General features: G+C 38.0%; 1 protein-coding gene across 1 annotated transcript in view; it reads right to left on the minus strand.

Annotated features, from left to right (window-relative positions):
- Positions 1-23,363, minus strand: part of CCDC7 (coiled-coil domain containing 7) — a 438,580-nt gene that overhangs the window by 281,543 nt on the left and 133,674 nt on the right. The window contains exon 19 of the mRNA XM_033208742.1: positions 22,422-22,494. Within this exon, the coding sequence (XP_033064633.1) occupies positions 22,422-22,494 (73 nt within the window). The remainder of the gene's footprint in view (positions 1-22,421; positions 22,495-23,363) is intronic.

Here is a 23,363-nt window from a genome sequence, read left to right on the forward strand (position 1 = left end):
GTCAAAAGTTTACAGCAACCAAAAGAAAGCTGAATTCAGAAAAACGTAACTTAGGGTGGTAGCTCATGCCTGTAATCCCAGCACTTTGGGAGGCTGAGGCGGGTGGTTCACTTAAGGTCAGGAGTTTGAGACCAGCCTGGTCAACATGGTGAAACCTCGACTTACCAAAAATACAAAATTAGCCTGGTGTGGTGGCACGTGCCTGTAGTACCAGCTACTCAGGAGACTGAGGCAGGAGAATCACTTGAACCTCAGAGGCAGAGGTTGCAGTGAGCAGAGATCATGCTACTATGCTCCAGAAAGTCTTGAACTTTCACATACAAGCAATCCTCAATAAGATTAACTACCAATTTCTCATCAGAAACTATGGACGCCAGAGGCAGTGGGATGATCCACTTAAGGTACTAAAAGAAAAAAAAAGATCAAATAAGAATTCTATACCTGGCAAAGCTGTCCTTTAAAAATGAAGAGAATATTAAGATGTTCCCAGAAAAACATAGGGAGTTCATGATCATGAGACAGTTAATACAAAAGAGATCCTTCAGGTTGAAATCAAAGCACACTAAGTAGTAACTCAAAGTCATATGAAGAAATAAAGTTTCCTGGTAAAGATAACTATGTGTACAAATACAAAAGCCAATATTATTGTATCATTTATCTGTAACTTCACTTTTTACTTCCTGCATTATTTAAAAGACAAATTAATAAGAAATAATTTTGCACCATTATTGGGTATGCAACATATAAAGATGTAATTTTGTCATTAGATACAGGGTGCAGGGAATTGAGCAGTCTTGAGCAGAGGTTCTCTAGACTATTAAAATTAAGTTGGAGAAGTCCTAGGAAGAGCAATCAAGCAAGAAAAAGAAAAAAGGCATCCAAATTGGAAAAGAGGAAGTCAAACTATTTTTGTTTACCAATGATATGATCATATACCTAGAAAAGCCTAAAGACTCCTCCAAAAAGACTCCTATATTTGATAAATGAATCCAGTAAAGTCTCAGGTTACAAAATCAATGTATACAAATCAGTAGCACTGCTATACACCAAGAATGACCAAGCTGAGACTCAAATCAAGAACTCAAAAAAAAAAAAAATAGTTCTACATGGAAAACTATAAAATACTGTTGAAAGAAATCACATATGACACAAACACATCCCATGCTCATGGATTGGAAGAATCAATATCATAAAAATGACCATACTGCCTAATATACAGAATCAATGAAATTCCTATCAAAATGCCAACATCATTTTTCACAAAATCAGAAAAAAAATCCTAAAATTAATATGGAACCAAAAAAGAGCATACAAAGTTATAATAACCAAAATAGCATGGTACTGGTATAAAAGTAGATAGAAAGACCAATGGAACAGAATAGAGAGTTCAGTAATAAAGCTAAATACCTAAAACAAACTGATCTTCAACAAACCATACAAAAACATAAATTGGTTAAAGGACATCCTATTCAATAAATGGTTCTGGGAAACCTGAATAACCACATGTAGAAGAATGAAACTCTATCCCTATCTCTTACCATATACAAAAAGAAAGGTGGGACTAGGCAAAGTGTTTAAAAACCTACCTATTGGATACAATGTATGCTACTCAGGTGACAGGTGCACTAAAATCTCACACTTCACCATTGTATAATTCATCCATGTAACCAAAAACCACTGTACCCCAATATTATTGAAATAAAAATTGTAAAGTATCAAGTCAAATTGTTATAAGTTTAAAGTGTTAAATATAATCCCCATATAAACCACAAAAAATCAAAAACCATATGCAAAAGAAAATGAGAGGAGAATAAAAAATGTCACACTATGAAAAAAATCAATGAAACACAATGAAGATGCTAATGGAGGAAATGAGAGGGAAATGGCTTAAAACATACTGAAAACAAACATAATAATGACAAAAGCAAGTTCCCCTTAACAGTAATAATATTAAGTATAAGTGGATTAAACCTCCAATCTAGACAGAAGTTGACAAAATCTTTTAAACACATACATACATGACCCAATGATATGCTATGTATAAGAGACTCATTTTAGATGCAAAGACACAAAAAGATTGAAAGTGAAGAGATGGAGAAAGATGTCCTATACAAATAATAACAAAAAAAATCTGGCATGGCTACACTAATATCAAACAAAACAGACTTTAAGCCAAGAACTGTTACAACAAAGACGAGCAGTACATACTAATAAAAAGGTCAATGAATCAAGCAGATATAACAACTAAAAACATATATATAACAAACAGCAGAGTCCTAAAATATCTGGACCAAACACTGACACAGTTGAAAGGAGAAATAGACAGATCTATTATAGTTGGAGATATATATACTCCTCTTTTGATAATGGACACAACAAGCACAGAGAAGAGCAGTAAGTAAATATTTGATTTGAACAACACTATAGCCCAACTGGACCTAACAGATATATGCAGAACCCTCCACCTAACATCAGCAAAATACACAATTTTTTTCTAGTGTATATGGAACTCTCTGTAGGAAAGACCATATGTTAGGACACAAAACAAGTCTTAATATTAAGAAATTAAAATAAATATGAAGTACCTTTTCTAACCTAATTTTTAAAAACTAGAAATTATAGATGGAAAATTTAAATTCACAAATATGTTGAATTTAAACAAAATGCTCTTAAACTACCAATGGGTCCCACAATAAATCAAAAGGTAAATTAGAAAATATCTTGAGACAGGGGTGGCACCAAGATGGCCGAATAGGAAGAGCTCCAGTCTGCAGCTCCCAGTGTGAACTACACAGAAGATGGGTGATTTCTGCATTTCCAACTGAGGTACCGGGTTCATCTCACTGGGCCTTGCCAGACAAGTGGGTGCAGCCCACAGAGCAGGGCGGGGCATCGCCTCACCCAGGAAGCACAAGGGATCAGGGAATTACCTTTCCTAGCAAAGGGAAGCTGTGACGGACAACATCTGGAAAATTGGGACACTCCCACCCTAATACTGCTCTTTACCAATGCCCTTTGCAAATGGCACATCAGGAAATTATATCCCATGCCCGGCTTGGAGGGTTCCACACCCAGGGAGCCTCACTCACTACTAGCACAGCAGTCTGAGATGAACTGCAAGGCAGCAATGAGGCTGGGGGAGGGGCGTCCGCCATTGCTGAGGCTTGAGTAAGTAAACAAAGCTGCTAAGGAAACTCAAACTGGGTAGAGCCCACCACAGTTCAAGGAGGCCTGCCTACCTCTGTAGACTCCACCTCTAGGGTCAGGGTATAGCTAAACAAAAGGTAGCAGAAACTTCTGCAGACTTAAACGTCCCTGACAGCTTTGAAGAGAGTAGCAGTTCTCCCAGCACGGAGTTTGAGATCTGAGAACGGACAGACTGCCTCCTCAAGTGGGTCCCTGACCCCCGAGTAGCCTAACAGGGAGGCATCTCCCAGGAGGAGGGCAACTGACACCTCATAAGGCCAGGTGCCCCTCTGAGACAAAGCTTCCAGAGGAAGGATTAGGCAGCAATATTTGGTGTTTTACAGCCTCCACGAGTGATATCCAGGCAAACAGGGTCTGGAGTGGACCTCCAGCAAACTCCAACAGACCTGCAGCTGGGGATCCTGACCGTTAGAAGGAAAACTAACAAATAGAAAGGACGACCACACCAAAACCCCATCTGTACGTCACCATCATCAAAGACCAAAGGTAGATAAAACCATAAAGATGGGGAGAAACCAGAGAAGAAAAGCTGAAAATTCTAAAAAATCAGACGCCTCGTCTCCTCCAAAGGAATGGAGCGCCTCACCAGCAATGGAACACAGCTAGACGGAGAATGACTTTGATGAGTGGAGAGAGAAGGCTTCAGACAATCAGTAATAACAAACTTCTCTGAGCTAAAGGAGGATGTTCAAACCCATCGCAAAGAAGCTAAAAACCTTGAAAAAAGAGTAGACAAATGGCTAATTAGAATAAACACTGTAGAGAAGTCCTTAAATGACCTGACGGAGCTGAAAACTATGGCACGAGAATGATGTGACACATGCACAAGCTTCAGTAGCCGATTTGATCAAATGGAAGAAAGGGTATCAGTGATTGAAGATCAAATGAATGAAATGAAGTGAGAAGAGAAGTTTTGAGGAAAAAAAGAGTAAAAAGAAATGAACAAAGCCTCCAAGAAATATGGGACTATGTGAAAAGACCAAATCTACATTTGATTGGTGTACCTGAAAGTGACAGGGAGAATGGGACCAAGTTGGAAAACACTCTTCAGGATATCATCCATAAGAACTTCTCCAACCTAGTGAGGCACGCCAACACCCAAATTCAGGAAATACAGAGAACGCCACAAAGATTCTCCTCAAGAAGAGCAATTACAGACACATAATTGTCAGATTCACCAAAGGTGAAATGAAGGAAAAAATGTTAAGGGCAGCAAGAGAGAAAGGTTGGGTTACCCACAAAGGGAAGCCCATCAGACGAACAGCAGATCTCTTGGCAGAAACTCTACAAGTCAGAAGAGAATGGGGGCCAATATTCAATACTCTTAAAGAAAAGAATTTTCAACCCAGAATTTCATATCCAGCCAAAGTAAGCTTCATAAGTGATGGAGAAATAAAATACTTTACAGATAAACAAATACTGAGAGATTCTGTCACCTCCGGGCCTGCCTTACAAGAGCTCCTGCAGGAAGCACTAAACTGGAAAGGTGGTACCAGCCATGGCAGAAACATGCCAAATTGTAAAGACCATCGATGCTAGGAAGAAACTGCATCAACTAATGAGCAAAATAACCAGCTAACATCATAATGACAGGATCAAATTCACACATGGCAATATTAACCTTAAATGCAAATGGGCTAAATGCTCCAATTAAAAGACACAGACTGGCAAACTGGATAAAGAGTCAATACCCTCAGTCTGCTGTATTCAGGAGACCCATCTCATGTGCAGAGGCACACACAGGCTCAAAATAAAGGGACGGAGGAAGATCTACTAAGCAAATGGAAAAAAAAAAAGGCAGGGATTGCAATCCTAGTCTCTGATAAAACAGACTTTAAAACAACAAAGATCAAAAGTGACAAAGAAGGCCATTACATAATGATAAAGGGATCAATGTAACAAGAAGAGCTAACTATCCTAAATATATATGCACCCAACACAGGAGCACCCAGATTCATAAAGCAAGTGTTGAGAGACCTAAAAAGAGACTTAGACTCCCAGGCAATAATATTGGGAGACTTTAACAACCCACTGTCAATATTAAACAGATCAAAGAGACGGAAAGTTAAAAAGGATATCCAGGAATTGAACTCAGCTCTGCACCAAGCAGATGTGATAGACATCTACAGAACTCTCCACCCCAAAACAACAGAATATACATTCTTCTCAGCACCGCATCACACTTATTCCAAAATTGACCACAGAGTTGGAAGTAAAGCAATCCTCCACAAATGTAAAAGAACAGAAATTATAACAAACTGTCTCTCAGACCAGAGAGCAATCAAAATAGAACGCAGGATTAAGAAACTCAATCAAAACCACCCAACTACATGGAACCTAAACAACCGGCTCCCAAATGACTACTAGGTACATAATGAAATGAAGGCAGAAATAAAGATGTTCTTTGAAACCAATGAGAACAAAGACACAACATACCAGAATCTCTGGGACACATTTAAAGCAGTGTGTAAAGGGAAATTTATAGCACTAAATGCCCACAAGAGAAAGGAGAGATCTAAAATTGATACCCTAACATCACAATTAAAAGAACTAGAGAAGCAAGAGCAAACATTCAAAAGCTAGCAGGAGGCAAGAAATAACTAAGAGCAGAATTGAAGGAGATAGAGACACAAAAAAACCTTCAAAATAATGAATCCAGGAGCTGGTTTTCTGAAAAGATCAATGAAATTGATAGACCACTAGCAAGACTAATAAAGAAGAAAAGAGAGAAGAATCAAATAGATGATGTCAAATGATAAAGGGGGTATCACCACCAATCCCACAGAAATATAAACTACCATCAGAGAATACTATAAACACCTCTACGCAAATAAACTAGAAAATCTAGAGGAAATGGATAAATTCCTGGACACATATACCCTCCCAAGACCAAGCCAGGAAGAAGTTGAATCTCTGAATAGACGAATAGCAGGCTCTGAAATTGAGGCAATAATTAATAGTCTACCAGCCAGGACCAGACGGATTCACAGACAAATTCTACCAGAGGTACAAGGAGGAGTTGATACCATTCCTTCTGAAACTATTCCAATCAATAGAAAAAGAGGGAATCCTCCCTAATTCATTTTATGAGGCCTACATCATCCAGATATCAAAGCCTGGCAGAGACATAACAACAAAAAAAGAGAATTTTAGATGAATATCCTTGATGAACATTGATGCAAAAATCCTCAATAAAATACTGGCAAATCAAATCCAGCAGCACATCAAAAAGCTTATCCACCACGATCAAGTGGGCTTCATCCCTGGGATGCAAGGCTGGTTCAACATACACAAATCAATAAACGTAATCCAGCATATAAACAGAACCAAAAACAAAAACCACATGATTATCTCAATAGATGCAGAAAAGGCCTTTCACAAAATTCAACAGCCCTTCATGATAAAAACTTTCAATAAATTAGGTATTGATGGGACGTATCTCAAAATAATAAGAGTTATTTATGACAAATCCATAGCCAATATCATACTGAATGGGCAAAAACTGGAACAACTTTGAAACCTGGCACAAGACAGGGATGCCCTCTCTCACCACTCTTATTCAACATAGTGTTGGAATTTCTGGCCAGGGCAATCATGGAAGAACATTCCATGCTCATGGATAGGAATAATCCATATCATGAAAATGGCCATACTTCCAAGGTAATTTAGAGATCCAATGCCATCCCCTTCAAGCTACCAATGACTTTCTTCACAGAATTGGAAAAAACTGCTTTAAAGTTCATATGGAACCAAAAAAGACCCCGCATTGCCAAGAAAATCCTAAGCCAAATTAACAAAGCTGGAAGCATCACGTTACCTGACTTCGAACTATACTACAAGGCTACAGTAACCAAAACAGCATGGTACTGGTACCAAAACAGAGATATAGACCAATGGAACAGAATAGAGCCCTCGGAAATAATATCACACATCTACAACCATCTGATCTTTGACAAACCTGACAAAAAAAAAAAAAGAAATGGGGGAAGGATTCCCTATTTAATAAATGGTGCTGGGAAAACTGGCTAGCCACATGTAGAAAGCTGAAACTGGATTCCTTCCTTACACCTTATACAAAAATCAATTCAAGATTGATTAAAGACTTAAATGTTATACCTAAAACCATAAAAACCCTAGAAGAAAACCTAGGCAATACCATTCAGGACATAGGCATGGGCAAGGACTTCATGACAACAAAAGCCAAAATTGACAACAAAAAAATTGTCAACAAAAGTCAAAATTGACAAATAAAATCTAATTAAACTAAAGAGCTTCTGCACAGCAAAAGAAACTACCATCAGAGTGAACAGGCAACCTACAGAATGGGAGAATATTTTTACAAGCTACCCATCTGACAAAGGGCTAATATCCAGAATCTACAAAGAACTTAAACAAATTTACAAGAAAAAAAATCAAACAACTCCATCAGAAAGTGGGTGAAGAATATGAACAGACACTTCTCAAAAGAAGACATTTATGCAGCCAACAGACACATGAAAAAATGCTTGTCATCACTAGCCATCAGAGAAATGCAAATCAAAACCACGATGAGATACCATCTCACATGTTAGAATGGTGATCATTAAAATGTCAGGAAACAACAGGTGCTGGAGAGGATGTGGGGAAATAGGAACACTTTTACACTGTTGGTGGGACTGTAAACTAGTTCAACCATTGTGAAAGACAGTGTGGCAATTCCTCAAGGATCTAGAACTAGAAATACCATTTGACCCAGCCATCCCATTACTGGGTATATACCCAAAGGATTATAAATCATGCTGCTGTAAAGACACATGCACATGTATGTTTATTGCAGTACTATTCACAATAGCAAAGACTTGGAACTAACCCAAATGTCCATCAATGGCAGACTGGATTAAGAAAATGTGGCACATATACACCATGGAATACTATGCAGCCATAAAAAAGAATGAGTTCATGTCCTTTATGGCGACATGGATGCAGCTGGAAACCATCATTCTCAGCAAACTATCGCAAGGACAGAAAATCAAACACCGCATGTTCTCACTCATATGTGGAAACTGAACAATGAAAACACATGGACACAGGGTGGGGAACATCACACACCGGGGTCTGCCAGGGGGTGGGGAGACGGGGCAGGGATAGCATTAGGAGATATACCTAATGTAAATGACAAGTTAATGCATGCAGCACACTAACATGGCACATGTATACACATGCAACACACCAGCACGTTGTGCACATGTACCCTAGAACTTAAAGTAAAATTTTATATATATATATATATATCGAGACAAATGAAAACAAAAATAAAAATTTACCTAAAACTTATAAGATACAGTGAAAGTTGTACAAAAAATGAAATTTACAGCTGTAGACACACATTAAAAGGAAAATCTCAAATAAACAAACTAACTTTATGCCTTAAAAAAACTAGAAAAGGAAGGACAACCTACACCCAAAGCTGGCAGAAATTAATAAAGGTAAGATCAGAGATAAATGAAGTAAATAGAAACACAATAGGTAAAAATCTATGAAATCAAGAATTGGTTCTTTGGAAGGCTGACAAAATTGAGACATTTACCTAGATTGAATAAAAGAGAGAGAAGACTCAACTAAAATCAGAAATGAAAAATAAACATTATAATTTTATAAATTAAAAAGGATTATAAGAAAATACAATGCACAACTGTAAAACAAAAATTGGATTACCAAGGTTATATGAATAAATTTATAGAAATGCCAACCTACCAAGTCTGAATCATGAAGAAAGAGAAAATCTGAACAATAGAGGAAGTAGAGCAAGATGGCTATAAATAGAATCTTCCACAAATAGTCCTCTGCACATGAACACCAAATTTAACAACTATCTACACATAAAAAAGGACCTTCATAAGAACCAAAAAACAGCTTAGGTACCATCTCGCTCAGAGTGAGAAAGAGCACCAAGTGCTTTCTTGAGGTCTCCAATTCCAGACCTTTGCTCTTAGATGGCATTTCTGGACCTACCCTGGGACAGATTGGAGCCGGCTGCCCTGAAGGCTGAATCCCAAGCCTGGCAGCATTCACCAAAAACTAACTAAAGAGCCCTTGGTCCTTAAATAAACAGACAACACCCTGGCAGTGCTCCCCATGGGCCTGTGGTGGTGCTAGTGAGACTCCTCTGCCTTTTAGTGAAGGTGATTTTCTCTGGTGGCATGTAGTAATTACTTGCTTTTATTTTTTGTGTATCCATTGATATATTTTTAGATTTGAGGTTACCATGAGGCTTGCAAATCATAAAACCCATTATTTTAAACTGATGATAACACTGATTGCACAAACAAGCAAAAAGGAAACTAACAAAAACTCTTAAATTTGCCATTTTGATGCCAATAATCCTTAAATTTGCCCTTTTTGACATTGCATCTAATAACAATTTTCCCTAATTCTAGAATTGAAAAATGCAATGAACACGCTGAATAATGCATCAGAGTCCTTAATAGCAGAACTGATCAGGCAGAAGACAAAATTTGCGAGTTTCAAGACGGGTTATTTGAAAATACACAGCCAGAGGAGAAAAAAGAATAAAAAACAATGAAGCATGCCTACAAGATCTATAAATTAGGGAACATTTAAGTGTTATTAGCTGCAAAGGCCAAAAAGGGCAAATTTAAGGATTACTGGCATTGAAATGGCAAATTTAAGAGTTATTGGCCTCAAAGAAGAGGGAGATAGGGGTAAAAATTTATTCAAACAGATAATAACAGAGAACTTCCCAAACCTAGAGAAAGAGATCAATATTCAAGAGCAAGAATGTTATAGAAGCAGACTTAACCCAAAGAAAACTACCTCAAGGCATTTAATAATCAAACTCCCAAAGGTCAACAACAAAGAAAGAATCCTAAAAGCAGCAAGAGGGAAAAAAACAACATACAATGGAGCTCCAATACATCTGGCAGTAGACTTTTCAGTGAAAATCTTACAGGCCTGGAGAGAGTAGTATGACATATTCAAAGAGCTGAAGGAAAAAGACTTTTACCCTAGAATATTATATCTGGCAAAATATGCTTTAAGCATAAAGGAAAAATAAAGACCTTCCCAGACAAACAAAAGCTGAGGGATTTTATCAACACCAGACCTGTCCTATAAGAAATGCCAAAGAGAGTTCTTCAATCTGAAAGAAAAGGACATTCATGAACAATAAGAAATCATTTGAAGGTATAAAACTCACAGGCAGTAGGAGATAGAAAAACACAGAATAGTGTAACACTATAATTATGATGTGCAAAATACTCTTAAGTAGAAAGACTAAATAATGAACCAATTAAAAATAAATAGAACTACAACAACTTCCAGGACATAGTTAACAATAAAACAAAGAGAAAAACCAAAAAGTTAAAAAACAGGGGGATGAAGTTAAAGTGTAGAGTTTTTGCTAGTTTCCTTATTGCTTGTTTTGTTGTTGTTGTTGTTGTTTGCTTGTGCAATCAGTGTTAAGTCATCATCAGTTTAAAATAATGAGTTATATGATTTGCAAGCCTCATGGTAACCTCAAATCTAAAAATATATACAATGGACACACAAAAAATAAAAAGCAAGTAATTACTACATGTCACCAGAGAAAATCACCCTCACTAAAAGGAAGACAAAAGGGAGGGAAGAAGGAAGAGAAGACCACAAAACAACCAGAAAAGCAATAACAAAATCACAAGAGTAAGTCCTTAGAATCAATAACAACACTAAATGTAATAGACTAAACTGTCCAATCAAAAGATACACAGTAGCTGAATAGATTTACAAAAAATCAATATCCAATGATTGGCTGCGTACAAGAAGCACACTTCACCTATAAGGATACGCATAGACTGAAAGCACAGGGATGAAAAAAAGCATATTCCATGCAAATGGAAACCAAAACAATCAGCAGGAGTAGCTACACTTATATCAGATACAATACATTTCAAGATAAAAACTGTAAGAAGAGATAAAGAGGAACATTATATAATGATAAAGGGGTAAATTTAGCAAGCGAATATAACAATTGTAAATATATAGCACCCAAAACTGGAACATCACAGTTTATAAAGCAAATATTATTAAAGCTAAAGAAGACATAGACCCAAATACAATAATAGCTGGAGACTTCAACACCCCACTTTCAGCATTAGACAGCTCATCCAGACAGAAAATCAACAAAGAACCTTGTACTTAATCTACACTATAAACTAAATAGATATTTACAGAACACTTCTTCAGGGGCACCAGAATACACATTTTTTCCTCAGCACATGGATTATTCTCAAGCATAGACCATTCGTTAGGCCACAAAACAAGTCTTTGAACTTTCAAAATAATGAAATAGCCAAGATTTGGAAGCAGCCTAAGTGTCCAGCAACAGATGAATGAATAAAGAAAATGTGGTACATATACACAATGGAGTACTATTCAGCCACAAAAGGAATGAGAACCTGTTTATGTGCAACAACATAGATGGAACTGGAGGACATTATGTTAAGTGAAATAAGCCAGGCACAGAAAGACAAACTGCATGTTTTCACTTATTTGTGGGACATAAAAATTGAAACAATTGAACTCATGGATGGAGTTTGAGAGTAGAAGGATGGTTAACAAGAGGCTGGTAAGCATAGTGGGGGAAATGAGGATGAGTACACAAAAACAGAAAGAATAAGTAAGATCTAGTATTTGATAGCAACAGGGTGACTATAGTCAATACTAATTTAATTATATGTTTAAAATAACTAAGAATGTATAATTGGATTATTTGTAACACAAAGGATAGTGCTTGAGTTGATGGATACCCCATTTACCCTACTGTATTACACATTCATGCAGTGTCAAAATATCTGATATTCCCCAATAAAATATATACCAACTATGTATCCAGAAAAAAATTATGAACTAAAAATTTTTAAAAGAAAATCTGAATAGACCTATAACTAGTAAAAAAATCGAACTGGTAATCATAAATCTTTCAACAAAGAAATGTCTAGGACCAGATAGCCTCACTGATGAATTCTATGAAACATTTAAAGAAGATTTAACACCAATCCTCTTCACACTCTTCCAAAAAATAAAAGAATAGGTAAAACTTACAAAATAAGACCAAATCACCATGATACCAGAATCAGAAAAAGATATTTTAAAAAACATACAGAGAATATCCTTATGATACAGATGTAAAAACTTCTCAAAAACACTAGAAAAATGGACTAATGGCAATTAAAAGAATACCCAAGACCAAGTAGGATTTATCCCAGAAATGAAAGTGTGGTTCAAACTAGAAAAATCACTCAAATAATACACCAAATTAATAGAACAATGGAAAAAACCAAATGATCATTTCATCTATTGATTCAAAAAAAAAGCACGTGACAAAATCTGTTCCATTTCGTAGTTTAAAAAACACTCTCACAAAACTATGAATAGAAGAAAACTTCCACAACATGATAAAGTACATTTATAAAAACCCATACCTAACATACCTGCCTTAGTCCATTTTCTATTGCTATAACTGAATACCTGAGATGGGTAATTGTGTTTTTTTGTTTTGTTTTTTTTTATTTTTTATTTACTTTAAGTTCTAGGGTACATGTGCATAACGTGAAGTTTGTTACATATGTATACTTATCCATGTTGGTGTGCTGCACCATCAACTCGTCAGCACCCATCAATCATCATTATATCATGTATAACTCCCCAATGCAATCCCTCCCTCCTCCCCCCCCCCATGATAGGCCCAGTGTGATGTTCCCCTTCCCGAGTCTGAGTGATCTCATTGTTCAGTTCCCACCTATGAGTGAGAACATGCGGTGTTTGGTTTTCTTTCTTGTGATAGTTTGCTAAGAATGATGGTTTCCAGCTGCATCCATGTCCCTACAAAGGACACAAACTCATCCTTTTTATGGCTGCATAGTATCCATGGTGTATATATGCCACATTTTCTTAATCCAGTCTGTCACAGATGGACATTTGGGTTGATCCAAGTCTTTGCTATTGTGAATAGTGCCGCAATAAACATACGTGTGCATGTGTCTTTGTAGTAGAGTAATTTATAATCCTTTGGGTATATACCCAGTAGTGGGATGGCTGGGTCATATGGTACATCTAGTTCTAGATCCTTGAGGAATCGCCATACTGTTTTCCATAATGGTTGAACTAGTTTACAATCCCACCAACAGTGTAAAAGTGTTCCTATTTCTCCACATCCTCTCCAAACACCGTGTTTGCTGACTTCTAATGATTGCCATTCTGAATGGTGTGAGATGGTATCTCATTGTGGTTTTGATTTGCATTTCTCTGATGGCGAGTGATGATGAGCATTTTTTCATGTGTCTGTTGGCTGTATGGATGTCTTCTTTTGAGAAATGTCTGTTCATATCCTTTCCCCACTTTTTGATGGGGTTGTTTGTTTTTTTCTTGTATATTGTTTGAGTTCTTTGTAGATTCTGGATATTAGCCCTTTGTCAGATGAGTAGGTTGCAAAAATTTTCTCCCATTCTGTAGGTTGCCTGTTCACTCTGATGGTAGTTTCTTTTGCTGTGCAAAAGCTCTTTAGTTTAATGAGATCCCATTTGTCAATTTTGGCTTTTGCTGCCATTGCTTTTGGTGTTTTAGACATGAAGTCCTTGCCCATGCCTGTGTCCTGAATGGTACTACCTAGATTTTCTTCTAGGGTTTTTATGGTATTAGGTCTAACATTTAAGTCTCTAATCCATCTTGAATTAATCTTCGTATAAGGGGTAAGGAAAGGATCCAGTTTCAGCTTTCTACTTATGGCTAGCCAATTTTCCCAGCACCATTTATTAAATAGGGAATCCTTCCCCATTTCTTGTTTCTCTCAGGTTTGTCAAAGATCAGATGGCTGTAGATGTGTGGTATTATTTCTGAGGACTCTGTTCTGTTCCATTGGTCTATATCTCTGTTGTGGTACCAGTACCATGCTGTTTTGGTTACTGTAGCCTAGTAGTATAGTTTGAAGTCAGGTAGCGTGACGCCTCCAGCTTTGTCCTTTTGACTTAGGATTGTCTTGGCAATGCGGGCTCTTTTTTGGTTCCATATGAACTTTAAAGCAGTTTTCCAATTCTGTGAAGAAACTCATTGGTAGCTTGATGGGGATGGCATTGAATCTATAAATAACTTGGGCAGTATGGCCATTTTCACGATATTGATTCTTCCTATCCATGAGCATGGTATGTTCTTCCATTTGTTGTGTCCTCTTTGATTTCACTGAGCAGTGGTTTGTAGTTCTCCTTGAAGAGGTCCTTTACATCCCTTGTAAGCTGGATTCCTAGGTATTTTATTCTCTTTGAAGCAATTGTGAATGGAGTTCATTCCTGATTTGGCTCTCTGTTTGTCTGTTACTGGTGTATAAGAATGCTTGTGATTTTTGCACATTAATTTTGTATCCCGAGACTTTGCTGAAGTTGCTTATCAGCTTAAGGAGATTTTGGGCTGAGACGATGGGGTTTTCTAAATATACAATCATGTCATCTGCAAACAGGGACAATTTGACTTCTTCTTTTCCTAACTGGATACCCTTGATTTCTTTTCTTGCCTGATTGCCCTAGCCAGAACTTCCAAGACTATGTTGAATAGGAGTGGTGAGAGAGGGCATCCCTGTCTTGTGCCAGTTTTCAAAGGGAATTTTTCCAGTTTTTGCCCATTCAGTATGATATTAGCTGTGGGTTTGTCATAAATAGCTCTTATTATTTTGAGGTACGTTCCATCAATACTGAATTTATTGAGCGTTTTTAGCATAAAGGGCTGTTGAATTTTGTCAAAAGCCTTTTCTGCATCTATTGAGATAATCATGTGGTTCTTGTCTTTGGTTCTGTTTATATGCTGGATTACGTTATTGATTTGTGAATGTTGAACCAGCCTTGCATCCAGGGATGAAGCCCACTTGATCATGGTGGATAAGCTTTTTGATGTGCTGCTGAATCCGGTTTGCCAGTATTTTATTGAGAATTTTTGCATGGATGTTCATCAGGGATATTGGTCTAAAATTCTCTTTTTTTGTTGTGTCTCTGCCAGGCTTTGGTATCAGGATGATGTTGGCCTCATAAAATGAGTTAGGGAGGATTCCTCTTTTCTATTGATTGGAATAGTTTCAGAAGGAATGGTACCAGCTCCTCCTTGTACCTCTGGTAGAATTCAGCTGTGAATCCATCTGGTCCTGGACTTTTTTCGTGGGTAGGCTATAATTGTTGCCTCAATTTCAGAGCCTGCTATTGGTCTATTCAGGAATTCAACTTCTTCTGGTTTAGTCTTGGGAGAGTGTAAGTGTCCAGGAAATTATCCATTTCTTCTAGATTTTCTAGTTGATTTGCATAGAGGCATTTATAGTATTCTCTGATGGTTGTTTGTATTTCTGTGGGGTCGGTGGTGATATCCCTTTATCATTTTTTATTGCGTCTATTTGATTCCTCTCTCTTTTCTTCTTTATTAGTCTTGCTAGCGGTCTGTCAATTTTGTTGATCTTTTCAAAAAACCAACTCCTGGATTCATTGATTTTTTGGAGGTTTTTTGTGTCTCTATCTCCTTCAGTTCTGCTCTGATCTTAGTTATTTCTTGCCTTCTGCTAGCTTTTGAATGTGTTTGCTCTTGCCTCTCTAGTCTTTTAATTGTGATGTTAGAGTGTCAATTTTAGATCTTTCCTGCTTTCTCTTGTGGGCATTTAGTGCTATAAATTTCCCTCTACACACTGCTTTAAATGTGTCCCAGAGATTCTGGTATGTTGTATCTTTGTTCTCATTGGTTTCAAAGAACATCTTTATTTCTGCTTTCATTTCGTATGTACCCAGTAGTCATTCAGGAGCAGGTTGTTCAGTTTCCATGTAGTTGAGCGGTTTTGATTGAGTTTCTTAGTCCCGAGTTCTAGTTTGATTGCACTGTGGTCTGAGAGACAGTTTGTTATAATTTCTGTTCTTTGACATTTGCTGAGGAGTGCTTTACTTCCAATTATGTGGTCAATTTTGGAATAAGTGCGATGTGGTGCTGAGAAGAATGTATATTCTGTTGATTTGGGGTGGAGAGTTCTATAGATGTCTATTAGGTCCGCTTGGTGCAGAGATGAGTTCAATTCCTGGATATCCTTGTTAACTTTCTGTCTCGTTGATCTGTCTAATGTTGACAGTGGAGTGTTGAAGTCTCCCATTATTATTGTATGGGAGTCTAAGTCTCTTTGTAGGTCTCTAAGGACTTGCTTTATGAATCTGGGTGCTCCTGTATTGGGTGCATATATATTTAGGAGAGTTAGCTCTTCCTGTTGAATTGATCCCTTTACCATTATGTAATGGCCTTCTTTGTCTCTTTTGATGTTTGATGGTTTAAAGTCTGTTTTATCAGAGACTGGGATTGCAACCCCTGCTTTTTTTTGTTCTCCATTTGCTTGGTAGATCTTCCTCCATCCCTTTATTTTGAGCCTATGTATGTCTCTGCATGTGAGATGGGTCTCCTGAATACAGCAGACTGATGGGTCTTGACTCTTGATCCAGTTTGCCAGTCTGTGTCTTTTAATTGGAGCATTTAGTCCATTTACATTTAAGGTTAATATTGTTATGTGTGAACTTGATCCTGTCATTATGATATTAACTGGTTATTTTGCTCGTTATTGATGCAGTTTCTTCCTAGCCTCGATGGTCTTTACATTTTGTCATGTTTTGCAATGGCTGGTACCGGTTGTTCCTTTCCATGTTTAGGGCTTCCTTCAGGGTCTCTTGTAAGGCAGGCCTGGTGGTGACAAAATCTCTAAGCACTTGCTTATCTGTAAAGGATTTTATTTCTCCTTCACTTATGAAACATAGTTTGGCTGGATATGAAATTCTGGGTTGAAAATTCTTTTCTTTAAGAACGTTGAATATTGCCCCCACTCTCTTCTGGCTTGTAGAGTTTCTGCCGAGAGATCTGCTGTTAGTCTGATGGGCTTCCTTTGTGGGTACCCGACCTTTCTCTCTGGCTGCCCTTAAGATTTTTTCCTTCATTTCAACTTTGGTGAATCTGGCAATTATGTGTCTTGGAGTTGCTCTTCTGGAGGAGTATCTTTGTGGCGTTCTCTGTATTTCCTGACTTTGAATGTTGGCCTGCCCTACTAGATTGGGGAAGTTCTCCTGGATGATATCCTGAAGAGTGTTTTCCAACTTGGTTCCATTTTCCCCCTCACTTTCAGGCACCCCAATCAGACGTAGATTTGTCTTTTGACATAATCCCATACTTCTTGCAGGCTTTGTTCATTTCTTTTTCTTCTTTTTTCTTTTGGTTTCTCTTCTCGCTTCATTTCATTCATTTGATCCTCAATCGCTGATACTCTTTCTTCCAGTTGATCGAGTCGGTTACTGAAGCTTGTGCATTTGTCACGTATTTCTCGTGTCATGGTTTTCATCTCTGTCGTTCGTTTATGATCTTCTCTGCATTAATTAGTCTAGCTGTCAATTCTTCCACTTTTTTCAAGATTTTTAATTTCTTTGCGCTGGGTACGTAATTCCTCCTTTAGCTCTGAGAAGTTTGATGGACTGAAGCCTTCTTCTCTCATCTCGTCAAAGTCATTCTCTGACCAGCTTTGATCCGTTGCTGGCGATGGGCTGCGCTCCTTTGCAGGGGGAGATGCGCTCTTATTTTTTGAATTTCCAGCTTTTCTGGCCTGCTTTTCCCCATCTTTGTGGTTTTATCTGTCTCTGGTCTTTGATGATGGTGACATACTGATGGGGTTTTGGTATAGGTGTCCTTCCTGTTTGATAGTTTTCCGTCTGACAGTCAGAAGGACTGTCTGTTGGTCTGTTGGAGATTGCTTGAAGTCCACTCCAGACCCTGTTTGCCTGGGTATCAGCAGCAGAGGTTGCCGAAGATTGAATATTGCTGAACAGCGAGTGTACCTGTCTGATTCTTCCTTTGGAAGTTTCCTCTCAGGGGTGACTCCACCCTGTGAGGTGTGGGGTGTCAGACTGACTAGTGGGGGATGTCTCCCAGCTAGGCTACTCAGGGGTCAGGGACCCACCTGAGCAGGCAGTCTGTCCGTTTTCGGATCTCAACCTCCATGTTGGGAGATCCACGGCTCTCCCCAAAGCTGTCAGACAGAGTCGTTCGCGTCTGCACCGGCCCCCGCTGCTTCCCCTATTGGACTTCAGCTGTGGGCTGTCCCCAGAGATGGAGTCTACAGAGACAGGCAGGCTTCCTTGAGCTGCTGTGAGCTCCACCCAGTTCGAACTTCCCAGCGGCTTTGTTTACCTACTTAAGCCTCAGCAATGGCGGGCGCCCCTCCCCCAGCCTCGCTGTTGCCTTGCGGATAGATCGCCGCAGACTGCTGAGTTAGCAGTGAGGGAGGCTCCGTGGGCGTGGGACCCTCCCGGCCAGGTGTGGGATATATTCTCCTGGTGTGCCTGTTTGCTTAAAGCGCAGTATTGGGGTGGGTTATCCGATTTTCCAGGTGTTGTGTGTCTCAGTTCCCCTGGCTAGGAAAACGGATTTCCTTCCCCTTGCGCTTCCAGGTCAGGCGATGCCTCGCCCTGCTTCAGCTCTCGCTGTTCAGGCTGCAGCAGCTGACCAGCACCGATTGTCCGGCACTCCCTAGTGAGATGACCCCAGTACCTCAGTTGAAAATGCAGAAATCACCGGTCTTCTGTGTCGCCTCCGCTGGGATTGGAGACTGGAGCTGTTCCTATTCGGCCATCTTGCTCCCGAGCGAGACTGGGTAATTTGTAAAGAAAAGAAATTTATTTCTTACAGTTCTGAAGGCTGGGGATTTCAAAGTTGAGGAGCTACGTCGGAGGAGTGCCTCCTTGCTGGTGGGGACTCTCTGCAGAGTGCTGAGGCCGTTCTGGGCATCACATGGCGAACAGGCTCACAAGAGACAGACAAACCGGCTTTTATAAAAGACCCATTCTCTTGATAACCCAGTAGTCTATGAATGGTTAATTTATTCATGTGGCAAGGCCTCCATGACCCCAATCAACTCCCAAAGGTTCCACTCTCAACACTGCTACAATGGGGACCAAGTTTCCAGCACACGAACTTTTAGGGTATACATTCAAACCACAGCAGTATCCAATTGTGAAAGACTGAAAATGAGCACATCTGCTTTCACCACTGTTATTCAACATTGTACTAAAAGATCCAGCCAGAGAAATTAGAAAATAAAAAGAAACAAAGGGCATACAAATTGGAAAAGAAGAAGTAAAACTATCTTTATTCACAGATGATTCCTATATATGTAATTTCAAAGGTTCCACACAAAAACATTAGAGTTAACATATAAATTCAGCAGTTACAGAATACAAATCAATGTGTGCTTTGATTTAAATGTGCCTCCTAAAGTTCATATACTAGAAACTTAATCCTGGTGCAACAATGTTGAGAGTCAGGCTCTTTAAGACATAATCAGGTCATGATGGCTTCATCCTCACGAACAGCTTAATGCCATTGTTGTAGGAGGAGGTTAGTTATCACTAAGTAGGGTCCTGAGTTTGTCCCCCTTCCTCTCTCTGTTGCTCTCCTGATGATGCAGCAAGAAGGCTGTAGCCAGAGGCAGGTCACTTGACCTTGGACTCCCCAGCCTTCAGAACTGTAAAAAATAAATTTTTCTTTATATTAGCCAGTCTGTGGTATTCTGTTACAGCAACCCAAAATGGAGGAAAATGCAGGGAATGAGAGTTATTGCTTAATGAGTTTCCTTTGGGGGTGATGAAAAGTTGTGGAAATAGATGTTAGTGATGTTTGCACAATACTGTGAACATAATTAATGCCACTAAATTGTATACTTAAAAATGGTTAAAATAATATACTCTATGTTACGTATACTTCATATTTTGAAATTTTTAACTTGATTAATTCAGTTCAACTTGACTGCTGGGATAAAAGAAAACGTCTTTAGATAATAGTGAATATTTAGCTCAGATAATGGGTCATCACAGGTCAAACAGTTGCAGGCATTCCCACTTCAAAGCACAACAGAAGAGTGTTGCTCCTGTATCCTATACCACGGCCATTTAATTTTGTTTTAAAAGTAAAAGCAAAAAGAACAAAGCTGGAGGCATCACACTACCTGACTTCAAACTATATTACAAGGCTACAGTAGCCAAATCAGCATGGTACTGGTACCAAAACAGAAATATAGACCAATGGAACAGAACAGAGGCCTCAGAAATAACACTACACATCTACAACCATCTGATCTTTGACAAACCTGACAAAAACAAGCAATAGGGAAAGGATTCCCTATTTAATAAATGGTGTTGGGAAAGTGGCTAGCCATATGCAGAAAACTGAAACTAGATCCCTTTCGTACACCTTATACAAAAATTAACTTAAGATGGATTAAAGACTTAAATGTAAGACCTAAAACCATAAAATCCCTGGAAGAAAACCTAGGCAATGTCACTCAGGACATAGGCATGGGCAAAGACTATATGACTAAAACACCAAAAGCAATGGCAACAAAAGTCAAAATTGACAAATAAGGTCTAATTAAACTAAAGAGCTTCTGCACAGCAAAAGAAACTATCATCAGAGTGAACCAGCAACCTACAGAATGGGAGAACAATTTTGCAATCTATCCATCTGACAAAAGGCTAATATCCAGAATCTACAAAGAACTTAAACAAATTTACAAGAAAAAAACAACCCCATTAAAAAGTGGGCGAAGCATATAAACAGACACTTTTCAAAAGAAGACATTTATGCTGTCAACAAACATATGAAAAAAAGCTCATCATCACTGGTCATTAGAGAAATGCAAATCAAAACGACAATGAGATAACATCTCACATCAATTAGAATGGTGATCATTAAAAAGTCAGGAGGCAGCAGATGCTGGAGAGGATGTGGAGAAATAGGAATGCTTTTACACTGTTGGTGGGAGTCTAAATTAGTTCAACCATTGTGGAAGACAACATGGTGATTCCTCAAGGATCTAGAACTAGAAATACCATTTGACCCAGCAATTCCATTACTGGGTATATACATAGGATTATAAATCATTTTACTATAAAGACACATGCACATGTATGTTTATTGTGGCACTGTTCACAATAACAAAGGCTTGGAACCAACCCAAATGCCCATCAATGATAGACTGGATAAAGAAAATATGGTACATATACACCATGGAATATTATACAGCCATAAAAAGGATGAGTTCATGTCCTTCGCAGGGACATGGATGAAGCTGGAAACCATCATTCTCTGCAAACTAACACAAGAACAGAAAACCAAATACCACATGTTCTCACTTATAAGTGGGAGTTGAACAATGAGAACACATGGACACAGGGATGGGAACATCACGCACCGGGGCCTGTCGGGGGTGGGGGCTAGGGGAGGGATAGCATTAGGAGAAATACCTAATGTAGATGACAGGTTGATGGGTGCAGCAAACCACCACAGTACATGTATACCTATGTAACAAACCTGAACGTTCTGCACATGTATCCCAGAACTTAAGGTATAATAATAAAAAAAAATTAAGTTTAGGTCAATGCAATAAAATATGGATTGAATACTAACATTATATATGTTGGAAAGGAAGAAAAATAATTATCTTTGCTTTTAACCGTATAATATATCAAACACCTAAATAACCTAGCAAAAATATTATGTATACAGAAATCATCTTTTTTCCTGCTATGCTCAGATTAATTTTGGGTGTCATATTAAGAATTCATAATGCCACCTACTATTATTTGCTTGAGATAAAGCTACCGCTTCCCCTTTACACAGATCTTAGTTAAAGTCGATTCTCTAAGTAATATAATGATAATTCACCAATTTTTTTCTTTTTTTTTTTTTTTTTTTGAGATGAAGTGTCACTCTGTCACCCAGGCTGGAATGCAGCGGTGTGATCTCGGCTCACTGCAACCTCCACCTCCCGGGTTCAAGTGATTCTCTTGCCTCCACTCTTGAGTAGCTGGGATTACAAGCACGCACCACCATGCCAGGCTAATTTTTGTATTTTTAATAGAGACAGGGTTTCATTATGTTAATCAGGCTGGGCTCGAACTCCTGACCTCGTGATCCACCCGCCTCGGCCTCCCAAAGTGCTGGGATTACAGGTGTGAGCCACTGTGCCCAGCCCACCAAGATAATTTTTATATAATTGTTGTTATATTTGTATGCTGTCCAGTGACTCCCTAACAAGTTGTTTGTATATTTAATAATGTTCTCCCCTCATTTATTTATATTTATATCATGGGAACACATAATCATTCACATTTTCATCTTCCAAAACAGAATCTTTTTACCTTGAGATTTTTCTGGTGCTTGGTAAGTTTGTTCTTCAGTCTTCTTTTGTAATTGTTCTTCTGAAACATCAGCCTTAATAACAAAGTTGTAATAAGTAATTAGAAATTATATACATATATATATCAAGACTGGTATTTAATTACCTGCTTTGAGAAAAAGAGCTAGCTTTATGCTCTCATCTACAATGTCATTGCAGAAACATTTTATTTTTCATTATTTCCTGAATGTATCAAATTTAAAAGTCAGAACAATTAATGGACCTGAGAGGCAATTGGAAACACTGAATAGCAAGGAGGGTGCCCAAGCAATATTGTGATTTTTCCCTCGCAAATAGTTCTAAGAAAATAGTCTTAATAATTATTAAGATTCTTGTTTAGATTTATATTTTAGTCTGTTTTAATCTTTAGAAGAATTCAAATGACTTACAAAATTATTATTATAGGAATACTTTAATAAAATGTATGATTAAAATATATTGTGGATACATGTCAGATATGTACAGCCTTTTTATCTTTTCTCTTTTTCCCAGCATTTTTGCCCTGAGAATTTCCTCCTTAAATGCTTTTTAACAAAAACAATTCTAAAAATTTTCTAGGTCTTGTTTAGAGACTTATATAAAATTATTTCAAAATGAGTTGCTTTTACAATCATCTTATTGTATAAAAATATTTTTTTGTAGATGAAGCTGAAAACTATGAAAATTTCCCTTATCTCAGAATGACATACCTTTTATGTTACCATTAAAACTAAAATATAACCCACAACTTTTTAATCAATATCAAACAATTTGTATAAGTTAAGAATATCACTTAGATTCCCAAATATTACTTTCAGCATTCTAAATATAAAGCAGGTTGCGTTAAAAGGCAAACTTTTAATTCTCTTGAAATAAGAAAATACTGAATTTTTAACCCATTTAAATGGGTTAGCATTTATTTGGG

The sequence above is a fragment of the Trachypithecus francoisi genome, unplaced genomic scaffold, assembly GCF_009764315.1.
Source record: "Trachypithecus francoisi isolate TF-2019V2 unplaced genomic scaffold, Tfra_2.0 Lachesis_group9, whole genome shotgun sequence".
NCBI lineage: Eukaryota > Metazoa > Chordata > Mammalia > Primates > Cercopithecidae > Trachypithecus > Trachypithecus francoisi.